Source organism: Rhinoderma darwinii, chromosome 1, assembly GCF_050947455.1.
Source record: "Rhinoderma darwinii isolate aRhiDar2 chromosome 1, aRhiDar2.hap1, whole genome shotgun sequence".
NCBI classification, from domain to species: domain Eukaryota; kingdom Metazoa; phylum Chordata; class Amphibia; order Anura; family Rhinodermatidae; genus Rhinoderma; species Rhinoderma darwinii.
Genome location: NC_134687.1, coordinates 290,953,154 through 290,979,710, shown reverse-complemented (window position 1 = coordinate 290,979,710; position 26,557 = coordinate 290,953,154). Strand labels below are relative to the sequence as shown.

Sequence of the window (26,557 nt, the reverse complement as noted above, 5' to 3'; positions counted from 1 at the left end):
GCCGGGTAATACACGGCCATCACCGGGATGTGTCCCGAGTGATGGCCGGGTTTTCCGGCGCTTGCGCTCTATCTCCTCCTCCTCACAGCGCAGAGTGCATGTGAGGAGGAGGAGTTGATGCCATTCGGACGAATGGCTGTACACTGTGTGGCAGGGCCGGGGTGTACAGCAGGTGGAAGGGAGCGCTGCGCTGGCTCCCTTCCCCTGCTTGTTTTAAAAGCGCCCTGGCCCGGCGACACCTTCGATGGCGCCGCTAGCAGCTGCTGCGGCTGCTACTACTGTAGCGACGCCACTATAGTAGAGCGGGGAGGTATCTCCCCGCTCTGCTATGTGCTAGCCGCACTTTAGCTCCTTGAAGGAGCGGAATCCCCGTGTTTTCGGGGATTCCGATCCTGGACAGAGCGCTTGATGTCTCTGTCCATATCTGGGCAGTGACATCAGGAGAAACTCCTGAAGCGGAATCCCCGAACACATGGGGATTCCCCTTCAGGAGTTGCCGCTGATGTCACTGTCCAGATCTGCCCGGCCCGGAACGGATGCAAAACTTTATGCAAACCGGCCGGGCAAAATGGCCGATTTTACCGGCCGACACTCGGGCGGGACCCGGTCGTGTGAATCCCGCCTTAGACTTGTAACGTCCTAGAAAAATAAAAAAAGTTTTTCACAAATATTGAATTTATCGATCAAATTTTTTCACTAACATAAAATACAATGTGTCACGAGAAAACAATCTCAGAATCGATTGGATAGGCAAAAGCATTCCGGAGTTATTACCACATAAAGTGACACATGTCAGATTTGAAAAAATTATCTGCGTCCAGAAGGCCAAAACAGGCTGTGTCCTAAAGGGGTTAACTAACACGTGCTAAAAAGGGCTAAACAGTGTCTGGTCCTGAAGGCTTGAAAATAGCCCGATCCTGAACTGGTTAAACCTTAATGACCGAGCAATTTCCGAAGTTTTTCCATCGTCGCATTCAAAGATCTATAACTTTTTTTTATTTTTACGTCGACATAGCTGTATAAGGACTTTTTTTTGCGGGACAAGTTTTATTTTATAATAGCACCATTTTAGGGTACATATAATTTATTGATTAACTTTTAAATAACTTTTTTAGTGGGGTACTGGAAAAAAAACAGAAATTTTGCCGTTCTTTGCGTCTTAATTTTACGCCGTTTACCGTGTGGTATAAATAACATAATAACTTTATTCAGCGGGTCGTTACGATTGCGGCGATACCAAATTTATATGGATTTTTTTGTTTTCCTACTTTTACAATATTTTAGTAAAAATAATTTTTTAAAAAAATTATTTGCTTTTGTGTCGCCATATTTTAAGAGCCATCATTTTTTTTATTTTTTGTCCAATGCAGCTGTATGAGGGCTATTTTTTGCGGGACAACTTGTAGATTTATTGGTACCATTTTGGAGTAGATACAACTGATCACTTTTTATCAAATTCTTTTGAAGGCAAGATGAACAGAAAACAGCAATTCTGGCGTTTGTTTTTTATTTTTTACGGCGTTCACCGTGTGTGTTAAATAATGTAATAGTTTTATAGTTGTTGGGTTTCTTTACGGACGCGGTGATACCAAATCTGTATTATGAAAAAAAGTAAAAAGTTACAAAGTAGTTTGTAAGGGGAAAAAGTGTTTTTGTTTTTTTTTAATTTATTTTTTTACTTGGGTCACTTATTTATTTCAAACTTTATTTAACTTTTTTTTACTTTATTTTTAGTCCCACTAGGGGACTTTACTGTGCAAAATTTTGGTCGCTATTATAATACACTGAAATACTTCTGTATTGCAGTGTATTATTGCCTGTCAGTGTAAAACTGACAGGCATATGTTAGGTCATGCCTCTGGCATGGCCTAACAGGCAATTTACTAAAGGCAGACCTGGGGGCCCTTGTTAGGCCCCCAGGCTGCCATAGAAACCATCGGCACTCCACGATGCACACAGGGATGCCAGTGGGGTGAGAGGGAGAGCCCCCCTCCCTCTAAAATCACTCAGATGCGGCGCTCGCTATTGAGCGCCGCATCTGAGGGATTAAATATGATCGGAGACCACTGCTAACAGCCCGGGCTTCAGCAGCACCCCGCACGATGCTGGAAAAGTGCTTCTGAAGTGCCGACGTGAAAAGGCGGGCACTTCAGAAGAACTACCCTGAACGGCCGACGTAAAAACACTATGCTGGTCGTTAAGGGGTTAAGATATTTAATGGCATTTTGTAAAAGGCTATACTCATTGATACAAGGGCAAGCTCAATCACCAGCTCCCAGCAGGATGCAGACCAGCACAATGCTACACGGAGGAAGGTTACACAGATGCAAAATACCAATAAACAACCCCTCTCACACCTACTTTTCATGAGGGGGGTGGTTGCTTCGTATTATCATTGCACACAGATAAAGCTTATACGTGGGTGTCACTCAGTTATGTGTAGTGCACCAATCCGGCTTGCCTTTTGATCACGCCCATACTATTAGATTAGTCGGGCTGCCCAGCACTCTCTAGGTGCACCACACTAAGCACTGACACCCCACTATCCCCCAGCATTAGAGAGCCTGGTGCCATCCTGACAAAATATACATGATATTCATGAGGTATTAGTTGATATTTTGGCCAAAATACGCAAGTTTTCAACCCACGTCAAGGGTCATCATCTTGCGAGTCGCTACACACAAACAAATTGCAAACCACAGATAAAGGGACATATATTTCCGTAAAAAAAGAATGCCATACTTAATTGCCATAATTGTTATATCACTTGCAGGATTTTCGTGAGAAAAATACAGACTACATGAGGCCTGATATTGTGGCTCTCCTCCGAAGCAGTGACAGTGCATATATTCGTGAACTCATTGGTATGGACCCGGTGTCTGTATTCCGATGGGCTGTTCTGCGGGCAGCAATTAGGTCGATGGCTGTTCTGAATGAGGCTGCGAGGCAACGGGCAGAGAAGACAGCAGGTACATTGCACTCACTGACTTCCTGTAATATAGCAATACTGCTGTACTTTTGGCTGTGTGAGCTGCATTTGTTGCATTCAGAGCAAACTTGCACTGATGAAATTGTTCCCACTTCAGCTGGGTTTTCATTTTAGTGATACGGTTATTGGATAATTGGAAAGGTAGAACGTTGAAGATGATAAAAAAAAAGAAATTAGTTTGTGTGACAGTGCCTTAATGGCAATGCTTGATCATTTGACCAGCTTCCTATTTAACTCCAGGCAAATTTTCAGAATTCGTAAAATTTGAGCTGCTATAGTCATGTAAGATTCCAAAGCTGTAAATTCTTTCACTCTGGTTTCTCAAGTTCAAGTTTCCAATCTATACTATCATACTTCCCAACTTTCAAGTATCACAGAGGGACAACCGATGGGTACGCGCGCCAATTTTTTTCACGCCTCTAATCCCACACAGTATCCTGCTCCCATAGTGCCTCCCACACAGAATCCAAAATAGCTGCCCCCACACAGTATAATACCCTCTAGCTGCCACCATACAGTATAATGCCCCATAGATGCACCCATACAGTATAATGTTCACACAGATTCTCCCATGCAGTATAATGCCCATATAGATGCCCCCATAGCGGCCCCCATATAGTACAATGCTGCCTTAGCTGCCCCTAGTGCCAGTGCCCTTGTAGATAGTGACACCGTGCCCATGGACATAACGCCACAGTGCCCCCTGTCGATAGTGCCCATATATACGGCCACAGTGTCCATATAGCTAGTGCCACACCCCCTGTAGATGGCACCATTGGGAATCCCTCTAGGAGCGTAATCCCCAGCCAGAGCATAGGCTGGGGATTCCACTCCTAGAGGGAAGCCCTGATGTCACTGTTCATATATGGTCAGTGGCTACTCCTTGAGCGGAATCCCCGTTGCCGACTCTGGCCGGGGATTCCGCTCCAGGAGGAGCCCCTGACGTCAATGTCCATATATGGACCGTGACTTCGGATTTCCTCTAGGAGCGGAATCCCCGTCCAGATCATAGACAACAGGGATTCTGCTGAAGGAGTAGCCACTAATTCTGAAGCAGGGACCATCCGCTCCCTGCTTCAGAATTAGTTCAGAGCGGAGGAGCAGAGGACGCTCCTCTGCTCGCCGAGGACTCTCCTCTGCTCGCCGAGGACTCCCCGGGCATGGCGCTACTTTAACTTCTCGGCGAAGCCCTGGCAGTACAGTCCATATGTGGCCAGTGACATCAGTGGCTACTCCTTGAGCGGAATCCCAGTTGCCGACTCTAGCCGGGGATTCCGCTCCAGGAGAAGCCACTGACGTCGATGTCCATACATGGACAGTAACGTCAAGGGCTTTCCCGAGCACAGCGCTTAAAATAGCGCTGTGGCCGGGGAGTCCTCAGCGAACGGAGGAGCTCCCTCTGCTCCTCCGCTATGAACTATTTCTGAAGCAAGGGGCTGATTCCCTACTTGAGAATTGGGTTGACAGCGGGACACCGGCCAGATCAAGGACGGTTGGGAGGGATGATACTTGACACTACAGGAAATATCAAAATGGCTGCATGTTACTGTGCTGTACAGGGGAAAGTAGCCAAAACGACATCCGCTTCTCTGACATCACTCTAAACAGCAGCTGTAGCAACATTAAGCTTCACCTCACAGGCTTACTGCTATGCCAGCACCTAATGTGCAGACTGCACATATTACTGGAAATATTGAGCGCTTTCTTCTCCATGTCTGCTCGTTTTCCCTGCTTTTAAGTCCAAAGGCAGGAGGAAGCAAGAATAGGAAAGTCTCACCTTTCTGGTTGAACGTTCGTGACGACGTTCGTGCTACGATAGGGACACTTTTCCCTAAATCCCCATCTGCACTGCTCTTGGGAGATAGGCCCCCTGGCTTGAAAAACCAGCAGCATAAGCTTTCCCAGTTGTAAATCCCAACATTTATCTTTTAATTTAGTGAATTAGGGAATTAATAAAATTATGGTTTGTGAAAAAATATCTTCTCTCCAAATGAAAACTATGAAAAGATTTCTGCTCACTTGGTGGCCCTGGATAGATCAGAGCAACTCTCCAGGCTTACAACATTTAGTTCGGTCATGAGAGGCCTTTCTTGCCTATGTACTCTTCTACTCTATACTTTATATGATAATCTAGGTGTGGATGATTCTGCTTGATCACCCATTGGATTAATTGGTTCTCATAATTTAATACTTTTCTATTGTACTGGTCCTCACTATTTACGGACATTTTACATGCCTAATTCATACCCCCTGCGTAGGGTTCCTTTGTAGCGAATTGTGCTACTTTCTTTTTTGACACAAATTCAATAAAGTTGTTTTAAAACTAAAAAGGAAGACCACTCTCCGTATTACCAGTTTTATGTGCAGAGGGCATGCGTGGGTCAGACGGAGCAGGAAGTCTGTGAGGTGCAGCTTCAGCCAATAGATACAGAGCACTGAGTGATGCCAGAGAGGGGGTTTTGTTTTGGCAACTTCTGCTGTACAGCCAAGAGCTATCTTGTTACTTTCTATGGTGTTGAAGCGGTTGTCCACTACTGGACAACTGATGACCTATCCACCAGATAGGTTATCAGTACATGATCTTTGGGGGTCCGACACCTGGAACCCGCACCGTTCAGCCGCTCCGGCTGCCTATGGGCACCGGACGTTCATGCCGGAAGCAGATGGCTCCGGTCATGGAATAGCGGCCGAGCTGCTTCAAGTGAATAGAAGCAGAGCTGCAGTTCGGCAGCACAGCCACTATGCAATGCACGGAGCCAACTCCTTTCGGCTCCGTACATTGCATACTGTGCCATGACATCAGGTTTCCGCAGGCAACTGGAGCAGCTGATTGGTTCAGCTGTCGGACCCACACCGATGATATACTGATGACCTATCTGGTGGATAGGTCATCAGTTGTCCGGTAGTGGACAGCCCCCTTAAAAACCTATAGTGTACAGAGTACTTTAGAAGCTTTCATTTGAGGGGCCAGGACGAAAGAATTAATGGCTCTGGTATGTTACATGAACCTATTGGCTCCATTTTACTAATTGTGAAAGTTTCATTTTAACGCTTTGTCCAATGGTCAATACTTTTATTTTATTTTATCATGGACTGGCTAGAAGAAGCTGTTGTATGCGTGTCATATCACTTTTTGCAGCTCATACCTAAAAGGTTGCCTTTTTTTTGCCCTTTGCCTTCTAAAATTAACAATTTTTCACAATCGGGAATTCAAATGAAAAAAGTAAATTGTTAAAAATCAGTAAAAGCCTGCTTGACTTTGCTTCACTACTTTAATTGTAGGTGTAGTTAGAAAAGGGCAGCGAGTCCCTTTGGGGGAGTTACAAAAGTCAAATACATCAACTGAGAAATTATACCGGTAAGTAGCTGTATACAGTGACGTCAAAACGTATAATAACAGATGTTAACCTACATAAATAATACAATGTATTTTTTGTTGCTTCCCTGTAACATTCAACAGGACCACGGGCCAGACTTTTGTAAAAAAAAAAAGAATTTTATATATATATATATATATATATATATATATATATATATATATATATATATATATAGCAATTTTTAGTTTAACGGGGCTCTGTGAGCGACCATGGTGAGCTTGATGACTCCGTAGGCTTTTCTGTAGATACAGGTTGGTCCTTCTGATTCTGTCACTGAGTATTTTCGAAGTTTCCATATAATTCTCTCTTGCGATAGCCAGTGTTCCCACAAAGCATAGGTGTACTTTCATTGTTCAGTATGTATAGTTAGCATGCAGTTCTTTTTTTCTTTCTAGAATTAACAGTAGCAGGAAATAAAGTCCGCTCTGAATTGTACATTTTAGAGTGAAAGATGAGCCCTTTTACATGGGGCAATGATTGGGCATTCGTGTGTTCCTATGTGTAAGCAGGGCAACGATCAGCCGAGGAACGAGTATACGCTCGTATGTCGGCTGATCGTATAGTTTATGCAGCAATAAATATTGTTGTCGGCCGCAAATCTCCCTGTGTGAAGCCGACATGATAGAAATGTATGGGGACTGGAGTAACGATCTGTTGTCCCCATATGTAACCAATCATAGCTCCTTGTGAAAGAGTAAACGAGCACCTATCAACTAGCTGCCTTGTTGATCGGCGCTCGTTTTCTCAACCCATGTTGGCTGGTGTAAAAGACCTTAAGTCTCTCTCCGTAGTCCTGCCTGTATTGTCTAGTGAAAGCAATTTACATATTCTAAAATCTCCTACGTCCTATATGACTGGAGTCGATTTTGCCAGAACTTTGCCCAGTCTTCATAATATATCCAATAAATAAAACCAGTAAGCAAAAGTACGTGTAGTGCATACATATCTGTTTTTCCACATCTTACTTGGGGATCACCTGTACTCCACTTCAGCTGCTCTCTCCTCGATTTCTCCTTTGATTGCACCATGGATTATGATATCGATGTGTTTGAAGACTTCATAACTGTGTATGAAAATAAGAAGTAAGTGCTGCTGGTGACGCAGTGAATTTGTGTCCCCAAAAGGAGTTTTGATACCTACGTGTATAAGGATAAAAGAAAGCACAGTTTTTAGTATAATGGATTCCAGCTTGAATCTGAAGAAACGGCTACCCAGTAAACAAAAACAACAAAAAAAAGTTCTATTACATTTAAAATAATCTAAGTCACCTAAAAACTGTGCTTTATGGTGATAAGACTCTTTTGGGACAAATGAGGTGCATGGGAGAATATAGGTGATTAACACTGCGTCACATTGCATGGAATGTCCACACCACCTACTAACCATTTGTGTCGAAACTGGCAGCTCAGAGTGTTGGGCTTTTGTTTCACTGAAGACTTCAGAACCTCCTCTACATATCAGATTATCGTATCAATTGTTTTTACACGTATTTGTTGTTTGTTTTTTTTCTGCAATTTCTGGTCAATATGAGATGTAGGTCTATTTTTGGTGAATACGCAATATTATATATGGTGTGTGTGTGTGTATGTGTGTGTGTATATATATATATATATATATATATATGTGTGTGTGTGTTTTGTTATGCTTGATGCCAACGTAAAAGGAATCTGTGTATTCTAAAGCCATCCCATCGTGGTGATCTATAATCCATCATGTCTCTCCTCTCCCCTGTCACTGGCAGAGAGCGGCACTCTCAGCTGATGAACAGCATTAAGGGACTCTCCTGGCAGGGGGATGACCCAGCCAACCTGCTGCGCACCCTTTCCCTACGCAGACACTCGCGACTTCAGTTACAGTGAGTGTGCAAGGGACTCTTAGTGGTACGGCTACAGACGGCAAAGCTCTAAAATTGGCATTGTGTGTGAGAACTTACAATGTGTGCATTGCTTTAAAATGCTGGGCATGTGTTGAGAAAGTGGACTTGCAGATTCATTCAAAGCTGAAGTGTTTTTATATTTGGAGCCTTTTGCATTATGCCTTGTGCTCTGAATTTGATTGTATTGGCATGTGCTAGTCCCAACACACAGGCTAAATATTAAATATATATATATATATATATATATATATATATATATATATATATATATATATATATATATTATTATTTTATTTTAAAGACTGCAGGTAAGTTTGCTTGTTACAAATATTTGTACTAAAAACTAACACGGCTTTTGAATTATAGCAAGACTAAAGCTATGTTGCGTACCATTCCACAGTTCTTATGAGACCTAATTGTTCAAGAAAACAGTTTTAGGAGAGTGATGTGGGTAACTTTGCTCTTTCCCTTTTTTTTTTTTTTTTTTTCTTTTTGTAACATAACCAGAACTGTTGCAAGGTCCGCACATATCTCATAACCCCATGTCTAACTAACAAAGAACTAACCGTTTATGCTCGCTGAGTGCATTAATCAGAACAAGAGTATCTGGTATCAAAGGTTTTTAATGATGTTGAACCGTGTTATTTCTACAGGAAAAGTAAAGGTGCACGCCAGAAGCAGCTTATCCCTAAGGTAACATATGCAACAATTCCTACTATGAATACAGTCCGACTTTTTTTTTTTTTTACAGCATTGGCCATTTTATTGGAAGAAATGCCATTTTTTTGTCAGGGACTGAATGTCCATGATCTTTATTTATCACTGGTCTCGCCACAGACTTCTCCTTTAAATGAATATATTAACATTGTCAAATATTATTCTTTTTTTTAAATGCCTAGGTCCCCAAATATTTCTCAAGACAAAGTCAATAGCAGATTCACTGATTACAATTGTCCCTGATTACGTTTGCCTTGCGTCCCTCACTTAAGTGGCCGTGCATTTGTACTTTTCACAGCCCTGTCTACCACTTTCCCCATCCTTGAGTTCCATGCAGTGCACATTGCTCTCACTTTCTAATTTTTCTCCGAGGACACCCTGCTAGTTATTAGTACATAGGTTCAACAGGACGCATGGAGCAGTTCAGCATGAAGCTCTACTACTCTTTTGCAATCTGATACCTTGGCATTTGTATTTTCCTGGAGCAGTTTGGTTCCAACTAATGCCCTATACTAAGCCTGGGCGATTATGACCTAAATCAAAATCTAATAATTGAACATGTAAGCTAGATTACGATTAATAAAATACTTTTAGACCATACACCTGTTTGCATGCCAGGCCATTGAATTAGTATAGATTCCCTAAGCCTGCTGTATACTACTGTGTATAATATACCCTCTGACACAGTATAATGCCCCTACAGCTGCCCCCACTCAGCATAATGCCCCCATATATCCCCATTAGTGCCTAATAAAATACATACTCGCCTAACCCGCTTCCAACGAGGAGTAAAGGGGATCCCTCTGCTCCACCGGTCTATGTGGCTCGGCGCGTTTTTTCATATTACGCTGGACTTCAGCCATATACCGGCGTTTCAGGCATCCTATTGGTCCACAGTGTCCTCTATGCACACCCCATTTACTTCTTGTTTGACCTCGATGTCCAAGTCCCACGGTGAGCTGACAGTGGGGGTTCCTGTATGTAACCCCCCCCCCCATCATTCCTGTATGTAACCCCCATCGTTCCTGTATGTAACCCCCATCGTTCCTGTATGTAACCCCCCATCGTTCCTGTATGTAACCCCCCATCATTCCTGTATGTAACCCCCCCATCATTCCTGTATGTAACCCCCCCATCATTCCTGTATGTAACCCCCCCCATCATTCCTGTATGTAACCCCCCCATCATTCCTGTATGTAACCCCCCCATCATTCCTGTATGTAACCCCCCCATCATTCCTGTATGTAACCCCCCCATCATTCCTGTATGTAACCCCCCCCATCATTCCTGTATGTAACCCCCCCCATCATTCCTGTATGCAACCCCCCCATCATTCCTGTATGCAACCCCCCCATCATTCCTGTATGCAACCCCCCCATCATTCCTGTATGCAACCCCCCATCATTCCTGTATGCAACCCCCTCCCATCATTCCTGTATGCAACCCCCTCCCATCATTCCTGTATGCAACCCCCTCCCATCATTCCTGTATGCAACCCCCTCCCATCATTCCTGTATGCAACCCCCTCCCATCATTCCTGTATGCAACCCCCTCCCATCATTCCTGTATGCAACCCCCTCCCATCATTCCTGTATGTAACCCCCTCCCATCATTCCTGTATGTAACCCCCTCCCATCATTCCTGTATGTAACCCCCCATCATTCCTGTATGTAACCCCCCATCATTCCTGTATGTAACCCCCCATCATTCCTGTATGTAACACCCCCCCCCCATATCATTCCTGTATGTAACCCCTATCATCCCTTTATACAGAGTTGATAGAGTAATATACAGGAATAATTGGGGTAATTATCCGTGTATATACCATTGGGGCGGGCACTGTCCTTTCACAGTGGCACGCAGCAGGCATTGAGGCAAAAGAAGTAAATGGGGTGGGCATTGAGGACAACGTGGACCAACAGAATGCCGGAAAAGCAGCTATATGGCAGAAGTCGGCGTCCTCAGCGGTGGATGTCTGCTGTATGTTACATTGACATCCACCTGTAACGGCAGGAACCGGAGCTAGCTCCAATCCCTGCCTTTTAACCCCTTAGATGCAGCGATTGAAAGCGATCACTGCATCTTTGTGGTTGTCAGCAGATCGGCAGCTCTGCCCTGCAATCGCAAGGCTGCCGACTGCTACTATGGCAACAGGAGAACTAACAATGGCAACTATAATTTTCATACCGGGCCAACAAGAAGATACTTTCCCCAGACCCTGTGCAAACAGAACACGATATATCTGTTCTTCAACTACAAAAAGAAAAATTCTACTTAGATAGTTACCGATTATTTGTATTAGTCCGCTAGTTCTCCTAGGGTGAATATGTTGAATACGACTTGTTAAAGTGTTATCTCACCCATCCCATTTTTTCCTTTCTGTACCCCCCCCCCCCCAGAACACTTTAATACAAAAAAAGAAAGAATTGACAAAAAATATATAATAAAAGTTTCAAGTACTGAAATAAAACACAATCACCCTTTTTCCCTTATCAAGTCCTTTATTATTGAAAAAAATAAACCATACATATTTGGTATCGCCGCAACCATAACGGCCTAAACTATAAAAATATTGTTGTTTATTCCGCATGGTGAACGGAGTATAAAACAATGCCAGAATTTCTGTTTTTTGGTCACTTTGCCTTACAAAAATTTAAATATAAAATGATTAAGAAGTCGCATGTATCCAAAAATTGTACCTATAAAAACTATAGCTCGTCTCGCAAAAAAAAAACAAGCCCTCATACAACTCCGTAGACAAAAAAAATTAAAAAGTTCTAGTTCTCCCAACGTGGGGACAGAAAAAATACATTCTTTTTATAAAAGTTATTTTATTGGGCAAAAAGTTGTAAAACATAAATAGTGCGGAATCGTACTGACCTGCAGAATAAAGTTAACATATAATTTTATAACGCATGATGAACGTTGTATAAAAAAACTCTGCCAGAATTGCTGTTTTTTGGTCACCTTGCCTCACAAAAAAATAGGATAAAACGTGATCAAAAAGTCGCATGTACCCCAAAATGGTACCAATAAAGCTTCATGCCCACTTCAGTCTTTTTCTTCAGGGTGCTAGCTGTTTTTCAGACAGCTAGCACCCTGACCCATTCATTTCAATGAGGCCATGCACACTTCAGTTTTTTTGACGGTCCCGTTGCTCCGTTCCAACAAAAGTAAAGCATGTCCTACTTTTGGTCTGAGATTCCGTGACCGTGATGCCCATGCAAGTCAATGGGGCCGTCAAAAAAACTGAAGGCACACAGAAGGCATCCGTGTGCCGTCCGTGTGTGACGGAGCCGTTGCCTAGCAACAGCCGGGCGGGCAGTGGTACACATACATACATACATACATACATACATACATACACTGCACTAATCGGCAGCCCGTTCTCTCTGTCAGCACTGATCGAGAGAAAAGGCTGCTGATCAGTGCTGGAACGCAGCGATATTAAGAAAAATAAGTTCATACATACCCCGGCCGTTGTCTTGGTGACGCGTCCCTCTTCTGACATCCAGTCCGTCCTCCCTGGATGACGCAGCAGTCCATGTGACTGCTGCAGCGGTCACATGGTCTGAAATGTCATCTCAGGAGGCCGGACTTGAGGAAGAAGCAGGCAGATACAAGAAAAAATGGATAGGATTTCTCCAGCTCACCTTGTAGTGGGTGTATAAATTTATGGATGTGGTCTTCGTGGCGGCACACGGAAAGACTTGCTATTTTGAAAGAGGTGTGGTTGGGTCCAGCGCTAGAAGTAGTTAAAAGGATAGAGTGGCTTCCTACTCTCTTCATCCACTCTATCCTTGCAGGATCATATCGAACATATGCCAAAGAAAACCCTTTTTAACTAAGAGTTATTAAAACTTGGAAAAAGTTTCCTTTTAACTACTTCTAGCGCTGGACCCAACCACACCTCTTTTTCAAAATAGGAAGAAGCAGGCAATCAGGGAGTTCTGGGTAAGTAGCAATTTTTTTTTTTTAATGAACCATTAATCTATATTGTGAGCGCCGCGCATGGTATTCCCTGTCCAGCGGTAGTCTCTGTCCAGGGTGCTGAAAGAGTTAAAGGGCTGCAGTGATCGGCAGTAACTCTTTCTGCACCCTGGACAGTGAGTACCGATGGACAGGGAATAGCATGTGCGGCACTCACAATATCGTGTACATAGTGTGAACGGGTTTGTTTGCTCTCGGAAACTGAAACACGGAGTACACACGCTAAACGCACTGTTCCAATAACGGACACCCGGATCCGTGAAAAACGGCCGTGGAAACAGTGATGGAAGTGTGCATGAGGCCTAAGGACTACAGCTCGCCCACAAAAAAACAGCCTTCATACCACTACGTCTATGAAAAAATAAAATTAGTTAAGGCTCCAATAAGTAATTTCTATTTCAAGAGGTGATTTATCGAGGCCCTAAAATTAGGGAACCAGGAAGGGGAGGGCCCAAACATATCTGCTATTATACCAGGACAACACTTTCCCAGCAAAATTCCCCAAACTTAAAAGGTGCGGAGTGTGGACCAAAAGGGGGATAAGAAAGTGCGACACTGGCCTGTGCATAAAGGATTGCTTCACAGCCTAACACACATCTATGGATTATTTTGTTGTTTACCCCATTATTATACCACCTGACTATGCCCCTTATGTACTCTGCCCAGCTTACATATACCCCCACATTATAAACTGAAATACCAGTAAAACTCAAAACAAAATCTACGCTTCAAAAAGCCAAATGGCGCTCCCTCCCCTCTGAACCCTACAGCGGCCCAAACAGCTGTTTACTTCCACATATATGGCATCGCCATACCCGGGAGAACCCTTTTAACAATTTTTGGGGTGTGTCTCTCCAGTGGCATTAGCTGGGCATGACATATTTTCCACTGAAATGGCATATCTGGGGAAACATTGAAATTTTTACTTTGTACCATCCGCAGCGCAATCATTTCTGGAAAAGGCCTGTGGGGTGAAAATGCTCACTACACTCCTTAATAAATGCCTTGAGGGGTGTAGTTTCCAAAATAGGGTCACTTGTCAGGGGTTTCTTTTATTATTTCACATCAGAGCCCTGCAATTGTGAACCAATACTTTGTAAATCGTAAAATTAGGCCTCCATTTCGCATTGTACTCTTTCACTCCTCATCCCTGTCGAATGTCCAGTCAAAAGATTAGTGCCCCATGTAGGGTGATTCTAAAACCGGGAAACACAGCATGATAATTAGTGAGCTGTCTTGTTATGGTGGCACAATCTGGGCACCACATATTGGCATATCTATGGAAAAAATCCCATTTTCACCCAGCAACATCGAGTGCACACTAATTTCTGCAAAACACCTGCGAGGTTAACATGCTCACTACACACCTAAGTGAATACTTTAAGGGGTGTAGTTTCCAAAATGGGGTCACTTGTGGCAGGTTTCCACTGTTTTGGTCTTACAGGGGCTTTGCAAATGCGACATAGCGCCCAGAAACCAATCCAGCAAAATCTCTCCAAAAGCCAAATGGCGCTCCTTTTCTGATCCTTGCCGTATGCCCAAAAAAGCAGTTTATGACCACATATGGGGTATTGCCGTACTCTGGAGAAATTGCTTTACAAATGTTGGGGTTCTTTTTTTCCTTTATTTGTTGAGAAAATGAAAAATTTTGAGCTAAAGCTACGTCTTATTGAAGAAAAGGGATTGTTTTTATTTTCACTGCCCAATTCTAATAAATTCTATGAAACATCTGTGGGGTCAAAATGCTCACTACACCCCTAGATTAATTCCTCAAGGGGTGTAGTTTCCTAAATGGAGTCACTTTTTGGGCATTTCCACTGTTTTGTCCCCTCAGGGGCTTTGCAAATGTGACATGGCCTCCGCAAACCATTCCTAGTAATCTCCAACAGCCAAATGGCGCTCTTTCCCTTCTGAGCCCTGCCGTGTGCCCAAGCAGCCGTTTATGACCATATGTGGGGTATTATTTTACTCGGGAGAAATTGCCTTTTCCCTTTTTAGGGCCCATGCACACGAACGTAAAAAATATCCATAATTAGGTCCGCAATTACGGACCCGCACGGTTCTATTGGCCACGGACACCTTTTCGTATCGCTACGGATAGGTGTCCGTGCTGGGAATTATCGAGCATGCCCTACTTTTCGTTTTTTACGGGCCGTGCTCCCATACTTTGTAGAAATTAGAAAAAATTAGCTTAACCTATGTAGATTTTAATTTTCACGGCCTAACTTCCAATAATTTCTACAATAAACCTGTAGGGTCAAAATGCTCACTATACCCCTAGATGATTTACTTGAGGTGTGTAGTTTCACAAATTTGGTCATTTTTGAGTGATTTCCACAGTTTTGAAAACAAATGCCAAAGGCAGAGAAAACCCTATTTCCCAACTACCGTTAAATTTGGTTAATAATCTTTATTGTGCTATTGCAGCAAACAGACATACAGACAAAAACAACACATAGGGTTAAAATTTTCAATGCATGGATAGGGATAATAGCCGTGCGTGGCTATGCTAATAAGCACGTGTGCCTGCCGTCTGTATCGTCCGTGGTAGCAGTGTACCGTCTGAATAAACAGTAGCTATACCAGTGAACACATATGTCTGTCGTCTGTATTTGCATCCAGACAGGTTCAGCGGTCACTGAGACCAACAACGGATAGCTAGGCAGTTAGATTTTTAAATTGTTAATTAGTATTGCCCTAATTCTAGCATGTGTTAAAATAAAACAGAGAGCCCCCCCGACATGTTTCGCTACAGATGTAGCGTCCTCAGGGGTTCATGGGGCTACTGGCGGCGCGCCGAGAAACTCACAGTATTATGGGAATCCCCAATGACGTATTAGGGGGGTGTGTAAGTAGATTGGACCAATGGCAATGAAGTGTCCGCCCACCACTTGATTGGCAGCTATAGCTGCAAATGAACTGATCAGTAGTCCGAACGTCCAGATAAGAACGCCCACACATGCGCACTAGGGCTTTAATGACTCTTATATTAATAGACCACCCGCAGGAGTGAAGATGTGTGAGTAGTGGTTTCTATTCACATCTTATTAAAAATGCAAAGTTGCTTGTATTATTGTGCTAGAGACCAATGCATGAATAGAGAGATATATGAATAAACCGATCTATGTGCCGATCCGTGCTGTTGTCAATGTCTGAAAATAGACTGTTGCGGAACAGATGAAGAATGCCGATGCATCCTCACATAACCGCAAAATATTTAGGGCGGGGATATGAGAACTATACAAAAAGTACAGTAAAATATTTATGCCATTATAATAAAACTGTAAACATGATTGTAATATCTACATGTGAAATGATTTCAAGCAGGCACATAATAATGGGAAGAAATTCATATATAGTATACTACATGATACTCAAAAGCACAAACAAATACTTCTCAAAACTCGTATGGATGGTTCTTTATTCATTGGATTTTAGATTTGAGGAAACCCAAGATAAAACAAGGAGAATCGGAGTCCGCCAGAACTCAATAGTTGAACGTTGTCTGTAATTCTGTACAGTGTCTAAAGCAAAAAGTGGACAGTATAGGAATAAAATCGTATTATGTACAAGTGCCGCTGCATTAGCAGCACTGAACTTCATATATTAATATTACAATCTCAGAGAAAAGCCGCAAATGTAAAACCTTCGTTAAGACCCAAAGGGCTAAGAGAATGCAAACGATGAATCCATCTTGCTTCCTCTTGCAATAACATGCGGTCTAAATTACCAGCTCTTGGTCCCAATTTCATCTGGGCAACCCCCCAGAATTGAAGCAGCTTAGTATCGCCACCGTGTAGCTGGTGCATGTGTCTGGATAGTGTAGTGTCTTCTTTATGGTTGATAGTACTGAGATGTCTAGAAATTCTCCTCAATTCCTGTACGGTTTTACCCACGTATAGCTTGGGACAGGGGCATTTCACAATATATATTACCCCGCTGCTCTGGCAGTTAATAAACTGCTTAATCGTATGCACTTTCCCGTCAGATGGATTAGTAAAGGCTTTTGTCATGGGCATAAGAGGACAGAAGGAGCAACGACCACATGGATGGGAGCCCCTAACTGGGGATTTTAGCCAGGTTTGTTGAGACTTGCGTTTGGTAGAATAGTGACTATGCACCAGAAATTCTCGTAGGTTTTTACCCCTACGATACGTAATACTTGGAGTTGCAGAGATGACCTTTTTAAGATCAGGGTCACTGGTTTCTCAAATTCTAAGAGGTAACTGAGCATGCGAAGCGAGCTATCCGTTAGTAACTCTTCCCAGCCTTTAATAAAGGTACTATCATTCCGATATAAATTTGGTGTAATATTAATTCGTAATCCTCTATATACTATTTTCTGCTGTATATAGGTTTCTAGACTTGCTATCTCCCAACTGGATCGAATAAATTTCTGATACGTTTTTTGTAAATCTTTGAACGCTGTGTTCATATCAAATTGATGTAAAGGAATCTTTTCTTTGGTAAATACATATGCAGCTTCAGCAATGAAGCTCTCTGGATTGGGCTTTTTAGATAAAAATTTAACGGTAGTTGGGAAATAGGGTTTTCTCTGCCTTTGGCATTTGTTTTCAATTTTGTATATCAGACCTGCCAACTACCAAGGGCCCAACCCTCTCTATTTCCACAGTTTTGGCACCGCAAGAGCTCTTCAAACCTGACGTGGGGCCTAAAATGTTTTCTAATAAATAGGAGGCCTAAAAGGAGGCCCAAAATCCTCTAGGTGCTCCTTTGCTTCTGAGGCCGATGCTACAGTCCATAAGCACACTAGGGCCACATGTGGGATATTTCCTTAAACTGCAGAACCTGGGCAATAGATATTGAGTTGTGTTTCTCTGGTAAAACTTTGTTACTAAAAAAAATGAATTTCTGAAAAAAAATAATTTTTAGATTTCACCTCTACATTGCTGTAATTCCTGTGAAACGCCTAAAGCAGTGGTTCTTAACCTGGGTTCGATCGAACCCCAACGGGTTCGGTGAGTCCGCTTCAGGGGTTCGGTGGAGGTCAAGACACACATCCGACTCATATGATTTGTGATGACACACCCCGCTTGGCCATCATTGGCTGCAGGTGATAACGCTACATCGCTTGGCCTCTCTGTGCTGCGGGGAATTTGGTGCGACTTGTGACTGTCGTGATGGTACGTCGTGTGATTTCTTTCTTAATATTTTAATCCCTTCATACTAACCATGTCAAGCAAAAAAATAGCGGTCGGACGAATATGTACAATATGGATTCACATGTATAACGGAACGTGATGGGAGTCAGCGTCCTAACTGCATGATTTGCAATGCCAAGTTGAGCAATTCTAGTCTAGCACCGGCAAAACTAAGAGAACACTTCCTTAAGCTGCATGGAGATGGAAAATACAAGAATACAACGCTCGCTGACTTCAAGGTGAAGAGAGCCAGAGTCGATGAAAAGGCTACTCTGCCTGTTCTTGGCTTTGTACCCATCAACAAACCGATCCTCACAGCATCGTACGAAGTTGCTTACCTGATCGCAACGCAGGGCAAACCACACACCATTGGTGAAACACTCATAAAACCAGCTGTGTTGAAGATGGCGAATATCATGCTGGGAAAAGAGGCTGAAGTTAAGTTATCCCAAATTCCTCTTTCAAATGACACCATCAGCGACTGAATAGAGGACATGAGCAAAGATATCTTGACTCAAGTAGTTGCATATCTGATTTCAAGCCCGGCAAAATTCATCCTTCAACTCGACGAGACCACAGACGTTTCCAATCTAAGCCAGCTTGCTGTATTCGTGCGCTATGTGAACGACGACGTGATGAAGGAAGATTTTTTTTATTTTGTAAGCCTCTTACAATAACAACTAAGGCAGCCGATGTGAAGAAACTTGTGGATGACTTTTTTCAAAGACCACAAACTTTCGTGGGATATGGTTTCTACAGTTTGTTCGGACAGAGCTCCAGTCATGCTGGGAAGAAAGTCTGATTTTGGTGCGCTAGTGGAAGCCGATGCACCACACATCATTGTTACGCATTGTGTTCTGCACAGGCATGCGTTGGCAACAAAAACCTTGCCTCCAAAACTGGCTGAAGTATTAAAAATTGTAGTGGAATGCGTGAACTATGTGCGAAATAGTGCTCTGAGGTACCGCATCTTCAGTGAGCTGTGTAAAGAAATGGGCTCTGAATTCGAGGTACTTCTGTACCATTCTAACATTCGGTGGTTATCCCAGGGACAGGTGCTGAATCGTGTTTTTGCCATGCGTGTGGAATTAGCCCTGTTTTTGCAAGAGCACCAACATTGTCATGCAGATTGCTTCAAAAATTCTGAGTTCATTCTCATTTTAGCGTACATGGCTGATATCTTCGCAGCTCTTAATCACCTCAATCAACAGATGCAGGCGGTGGAGTCAACATCATCGAAGCGGAAGAAAACCTGAAGGCTTTTAAAAAAAAAGCTACCGTTATGGAAACGACGAACAGAGAACGATAACTTCGCAAACTTTCCCCTGCTGGATGACTGTGTAAGTAAGATCGAAGATGTATCTGGAATCGAAGACATTTATGTACCCGCGGAACTGAAGCAAGCAATTGCCGCGCACATGAGCTTGCAAAGTCGCTCGACGGATACTTCCCTACAAGAGTCATATCCAGCATGGGTGAGACAACAGGTGTCAATGATGAATACCTCGATGAAATCATTGAAATTCAGCAGAGCCAGGTTCAACAGCAACTCTTCAGAACAACAACGCTCTCAATGTTTTGGTGTCAACAAATGGTAACGTACCCTGTTATTGCTAAGAAAGCTCTGGAGATTTTCATACCGTTTGTTACAACATATCTTTGCGAGTAATCCTTTTCGAGGATGCTGGACATAAAAACGAAGAAAAGGAACAGACTTTGTTGCGAAAATGACATGAGAGTGGCACTTGCCAAGGTGAAGCCACGCATTTCTGAACTGATCTCTGAAAGGCAACAGCAGAAGTCACTGATTTGCAGTAAATATTCATTATTATGTTTTTGTGTGAAAATCATGTTTTGATGGTTTTGTTTTTTGAACACAGTGATGTTGATGCACGCTTCATTTTGTGCACCAGTAAAATATATACCTGTGTTTTGAATTTGAAAAAAATCATATTTTATTTTTCCAATTAAGAAGGGTTCGGTGAATGCGCATATGAAACTGGTGGGGTTCAGTACCTCCAATAAGGTTAAGAACCACTGGCCTAAAAGGTTAAGAAACTTTCTAAATGCTGTTATGAATACTTTGAGGGTTGAAGTTTTAAAATGGGGTGACTTATTGGGGGTTTCTAATATAGAAGGTCCTCAAAGCCACTTCACAACTGAACTGGCCCCTGTAAAAATAGCCTTTTGAAATTTGGATAGGTAAAAGCATTCTGGAGTTATTACCACAAAGTGAAACATGTCAGATTTGAAAAATGAGGCTCTGTCAGGAAGGTCAAAAGTGGCCAAAGCAGGAAGGGGTTAAGATGGCTGTATGAGCTTGTTTCATGGTTAGTGGAATTATTGGAGTGTGGAATGAATGCTTCATTTGGACTAAGCAAGGTGCACAAATTTAGAATGGCAAGTTTGATTTATTTCACGTAACGAGTATTATTGTAATGTGTAAATGATGCTTAAAGGAGTTTTCCCGTCCCTAAAAATTGATGACCTATCCTCTGGCTAGGCCATCAATAACTGATTGTTCGAGGTCCGACTCCCAGCTGTTTTGAGTGGGGTGGGTGCTTCCCCTTAATTTCTTCTTGGTCACTGTAAATTGTTGACACGGATGTAGCGGCAATTCACAGTATTGCAGCCTTCTCCCATTCACGTCAATGGGAGAAGGCTGCAATACTGTGAATCGCCGCCACATGGCAATACTTTGTTACCGAATACCCATGGCCCAACACTTTGGGTTGAATGGATGTAAATTTTACAGTCTTATTCCAAACGGTCATGTAAGTGGGACCAACATCAAGCATATAGCTGTGTACCCTACTCAATTTCTTCTGATTATTCTGGCTAATTACATTGAGTGTACAATTCGAAAACACTAAATCCCTAATCAGCCTCCCTACATGTCATGTCTCACCACCTAAAGGGACGTCTTCTGGGGAGATTCGCTCCAGTAATGTAAACAACCAATCTCCCATGAAGTCGCCACTTTATGTGGTGAGATATGTAGGGAGGCTGATTATGGATTTATTGTTTTTAACAGTACACTCCATGTAGACTAGCCAGAATAATCAGAAGCTATTGAGTAGTGTACAGAGGGTGCTCGCTGAATGAATGGGAGGAAAGTATCCATTCATTAGTTAGTCCTTAGGGGAATATTTGTTCCTCTGTTCAACAACCAATCACTGTCCATGCACACAGCTACGGTGGTGTGCATGAGGCCTTAGTGGGAGTTATCCTTTGGGTTGTGTTTACACAATCCAGTTGTTCAATAGAATGATGATACTTTGTGTTCCCCCTGTGTGTAATGAAACCTATCCTAACCAAATTAATTATACGTTTATGTTCAAGCTTCATATTACAGAAAATAGAGAAACTCTCTTACTATAAATGTTATCATTTATAAGCTTCTTCTTTCAATATGTTTTTAGAACCTTCTTGACGCACAGTCTCTGAAAATAATAATGAACATGACTCTCCACGACCGAACTACAAAGTCCCTTCTTCACTTGCACAAGAAGAAGAAACCGCCCAGCATCAGTGCCCAATTCCAGGTTTGTTCTGGACAAAGTAAAAAGCTGTCCTACCATTTTATAAAACCTAACATATAAATATAAGAAATAAAGCTGGATTTTGAGTCATCATTTTTAGTGTTGAGAAGGAAAAATATGTTTTATAGTTTATCACCTGAACCTATGTTCACGTTAGTGATGTTGATACCGCTAGCACCCGACGGACCCCATTGACTTGCACTGGGGTCTATTGGGCTCCGTCTATTTGATGAATAGAATAGCGATGCGTGCAGCACTACGCTTCCTGTCAAATATGGCAGCAAATTTGCAGAGTGTTTAAATATTGCCATACTGCATGAGCCTTATGCTTTTGTAACTGGACTGCGATAATTCTCTTTCCTCAGAGTAAGGCTGAATTCAAACTGCGATTGCAGTGTCTGCTTGGAGTACACGCCTTGAAAGCTCCTGGTACAGAAGTAAAACCGATCCAAAGGCCCCTATTTACCCTGTTAAGCGTCCTTTTGGCCTCTGTCAGTCTGTTATACGTTTCTTCAACAGTCCACTAAGCTATTCAAAACAAAGGCATCCCGCAAAAAAATCTATACTGCCCAGTATACTTTTTTTTTTGTTTAAACTTGGGAGTGTGTGATAAATGCCACTGTATACCTAAAGAGTAGCATGTCGAAGGTATACGTCGAGAAATTCTCCCAACGTATACCTCCGGCATACACTAAATGCAAAATGAATAGACCCGTAAAGATCGTTTGTTATTGTCAAATAATACATCAAACCTATTCTAAATATATACATTTCTTCTAGGCATCGTTGAACAAGCTTCTAGAGACACTTGGAAAAGCTGAACCATTCTTCATCCGGTGTATCCGCTCCAATTCTGAGAAGGTGGGAATTCTACATGACAATTTTCATTTCTCCTTTACAATGAACTGAGAGAAATCTACTGCTAATATATTATCATCCGATGACTGAAAAATACAAAGTTAAAGGGGTTTTCCCATCAGAGGCATTTATGACCTATCCACAAAATATGCCAAAAAAAGTCAGATGGATGGATCTCTAGAACGGGGCCCCCTAAACCCCGTTCTACCACTCTGTGCTCTCGCTGACTCGTGTTATTTTCCGACATTAAGAAGAAAACCGCGTATCTCGCTGAGCTACGCTGTTTCCGGAAGTCCCATAGAACTGAACGATATTTACGGAAATCGTGTAGTTCGCATGCTACGCTGTTTCGTTAACGCCTTTTACTACTACGGGATTTACGGAAACAGCCTAGCTCAGCGAGGTACGCTGTTTTCTTCATGGTTGGGAATCACACGAGTCAGCCAGAGCACGGAGAAATAGAACGGGGTTTAGGGGGCCCCATTCTAGAGAGAAGTGTGAGTCCCGCATCTATCTGACAATTATGGCATATCCTGTGGATATGTCATAAATGTCCCTGATGGTAAAACCCCTTTAAGTGTCTTAAGCAGTATTTTCTCTCAGTGATAATGTTGTAAGTGTACTGTATCTTTTGTAATTTAAGATGCCTGTGTTTATGATTAAAGGAAAGTATTTTGTTTATCCCTCTAATGCACAACAGATGGAGATGACGTTCGATGAAGCTTTGGTGCTTCAGCAGCTGCGCTACACAGGAATGTTGGAAACTGTGAGGATCCGGAGATCAGGATATAGTGCAAAATACACATATCAGGTACTAGGATACCCTAGCATTTATAATTGATAGATTATATCTATTGTAATTACAACGATCTCTAACCTCCTCCACTTTTTAGGAGTTTAAAGACCAGTTTCAGGTTCTGCTACCCAAGTCTTCCACACCCCTGAAAGGAGACATCACATCTTTGCTGGAGGGAATTGGTCTGGACCTGCATAACTATCAATTGGGAAAAACAAAGGTTTGTTTGTAAGAAAATAAATATACATATGTATATATATATATCTTATTATTATTCCTTGTAAACTAGTTTAACCTCTACCCGTACGAGTCAGTAACTATACATTGTCGCGGGAGATTACTTCCCGCACGAGGACGTATAGTTACTGAGTCGGTCCCGGTGCACACTGTCGTCGACAGTGGGAACCGGGAGGTCAGCTGTCGCCGACAGCTGACACTCCACTATTGCCGGCCAGCGGTCCTTTGCCGCTGATTTCAGCAACTAACCCCTTACATGCGGCGATTGGTTGCGATCACCGCTTTTTAGGGGTTTCTAGCATATCGGCAGACCCCGCTCTGAAATCGCGGGGTTTGCCGATAGTTAGCATGGCCTCCGTGTTTGCCATGACCTCCGGCTCGTCCTGATAGGCTTCCTGTCAGAGTGACAGGAAGTCACTGTGCCAGTCCCGATGCACACGGTCGGTGACCGTGTGCATCGGGAACCGGGAGGTCAGCCGTCCCCGACAGCTGACACTCCAGTGTTGCCGATCAGCGGCTCATTAACCCCTTAAAAGCAGCAATCGATTGCAATCGTGGGGGTTGAAATGGCAACTGGAGTCCAGACAACGGCCTTCAAGTCTGCCATGTATGGAAGCCTATGAGGACCAGCCTCTGTCTGGTCCTCATAGGCTTGCTGTCAGAGTGACCGTGACGTGACATTGACCGTTGGAATATATCACACTGCTAGGTAGTGTAATGAATCAGTGCTGCAGGTAAAAAAATAAAATGTACAAAAAAAAAGTTAATAAAAATGTTTTATAAAAGTGTAAATAGAAGTTTTTTTCCTAGTAAGTCTTTTATTATAGGAAAAAAATGAAAACGTTGGAAAAAAAAAAAAAGTACACATATTTGGTATCTGTGCGTTCGTAACGACAAACTATAATGTTGTTTTTCCCGCACGGTGAACACCGCAATCAAAATACATGAGAAACTATGCCAGCATCGCTATTTTTTGGTCACCAGCCCTCCCAAGATATAGAATAAAAAGTGATCAAAATGTCGCATGTACCCCAAAATAGTACCAATAAAAACACCTGTCCCGCAAAAAAACAAGCCCTTACACTGCTTTTATGACAAAAAAAAAAAAAGTTACGGCTCTCAGAATATGGTGACAGAAAATAAATTATTTTATAGAAGTGATTTTATCGTGCAAACGCTGCAAAACATAAAAAAAACAATATACATATGGTATTGCCGTAATCGTACTGACTTGCAGAATAAAGTAAAACGTATTTTATTGCACGCGGTGCCGTAAGAAATAAAGAATTTGACACCTCAAAATCGCTGTTTTTTGGTCACCTTGGCTCTAAAATAAATTTTTGAAAAGTGATTAAGAACTTGTATGTACCATAAAATTGTACTAATAAAAGCTACAGCTCATCCCGCCAAAAATAAGCCCTCACACCGCTCAATCGACCAAAAAATAAAAAAGTTACGCCTCTCAGAATGTGATGATACAAAACAATTCGTTTTTTTAACAAATAGTCTTTTCTTTGTAAAAGTAGTAAAATATAAAAAACCTATATAAATTTGGTATCACCGTAATCGTATTGAGACGCAGAACAAAACTAAGTTGTCGTTTTTACTTCCCGGTAAAAGACGTTAAAACAAAACCCCCAAAAACAATGGAGGAATCAGTTTTTTCCAATTTCAGCCCGCAAATAATTTTTGTTCGGGTTTCCCAGTACATTATATGGTACTTTAAATGGTGTCAATAGAAAATACAACTCCTCCCGCAAAAAATAAGCCCTCACACCACTCTATTGACGGAAAAATAAAATAGTTATGGCTCTTGGAACGAAAAAAAGGATCAGTCCTGAAAGGATTAATTTCTAATAAAAAAACAAACATTTATGACTACATATTGCCGTAATCGGGAGAAATTGCTTTACAAATGTTGGGGTGCTTTTTCTCTTTTATCCCTTGCGAAAATTAAAAATATTTTAGTGGACAAAAATGTGATATTAATTTTTCACGGCCTAATTCCACTAAATTCTACAAAAAACCTGTGGTGTCAAAATGCTAACTATACCCCTAGAAAAATTCCTTGAGGGGTGTAGTTTCCAAAATGAGGTCACTTTTGGGGGGTTTCCACTGTTTTGATCCCTCCAGGGCGTTGAAAACGCGACATGGCACCGAAAACCATTCCAGCAAAATCTGCACTCCAAAAGGCGCTCCTTATCTTTTGAGCTCTGCCGTGGGTCCAAACATCAGTTTATTACCACATATGGGGTATTGCCGTAATCGGGAGAAATTGCTTTACAAATGTTGGGGTGCTTCATCTCTTTTATACATTTTAAAAATGAAAAAAATTATGTTTTAGCAGAAAAAAAGGTGATTTTCATCTTCACAGACTAATTCCACTAAATTCTGCAAAAAAACCTGTGGGGTCAAAATGCTAACTATACCCCTAGAAAAACGCCGTGAGGGGTGTAGTTTCCAAAATGGAGTCACTTTTGGGGGTATCGACTGTTTAGGCACCACAAGACCTCTTCAAACCTGACATGGTGCCTAAAATATATTCTAAAAAAAGGAGGCCCTAAAATCCACTAGGTGCTCCAGTCCATTACCGCGCTAGGGCCACATGTGGGATATTTCTAAAAACTGCAGAATCTGGGCAATAAATATTGATTGCGTTTCTCTGGTAAAACCTTTTGTGTTACAGAAAAAAATGGATTCCAAATAAATTTCAGCAAAAAAAATCTAATTTGTAAATTTCACCTCTACTTTGATTATTCCTGTGAAACTAAGAATAACCTAAAAAGCAGTCAATATACCACTAGTTACTATCAAATGTATAAATTTTTATTGCGTACAAATACATAAAAACTATTACATAAAGTTACAGAGATGATGGCGACCACAGTGTGTGAAGATGGAAACCAGACTGCACAAGTCTGAAATGATGATTATGCATATAATACATATATTTCCAGTACATCCCTCATGACAGCACTACAGGAGGTTGCCCTCTTGACCTCTGTAGGAA

The 26,557-nt window shown here is 42.2% G+C and overlaps 1 protein-coding gene across 5 annotated transcripts in view; it reads left to right on the top strand.

Annotated features, from left to right (window-relative positions):
* Positions 1–26,557, top strand: part of MYO9B (myosin IXB) — a 209,155-nt gene that overhangs the window by 108,548 nt on the left and 74,050 nt on the right. For 3 of the 5 annotated variants that reach the window (XM_075825308.1, XM_075825307.1, XM_075825312.1), the window contains exons 13-20: positions 2,774–2,969; positions 6,272–6,347; positions 8,111–8,224; positions 8,899–8,938; positions 21,537–21,659; positions 22,437–22,517; positions 23,215–23,325; positions 23,408–23,530. In XM_075825308.1, the coding sequence (XP_075681423.1) occupies positions 2,774–2,969; positions 6,272–6,347; positions 8,111–8,224; positions 8,899–8,938; positions 21,537–21,659; positions 22,437–22,517; positions 23,215–23,325; positions 23,408–23,530 (864 nt within the window). Of the gene's footprint in view, positions 1–2,773; positions 2,970–6,271; positions 6,348–7,361; positions 7,452–8,110; positions 8,225–8,898; positions 8,939–21,536; positions 21,660–22,436; positions 22,518–23,214; positions 23,326–23,407; positions 23,531–26,557 lie in introns of all 5 variants that reach the window. The other 2 variants (XM_075825309.1, XM_075825311.1) reach the window with 2 other exon arrangements.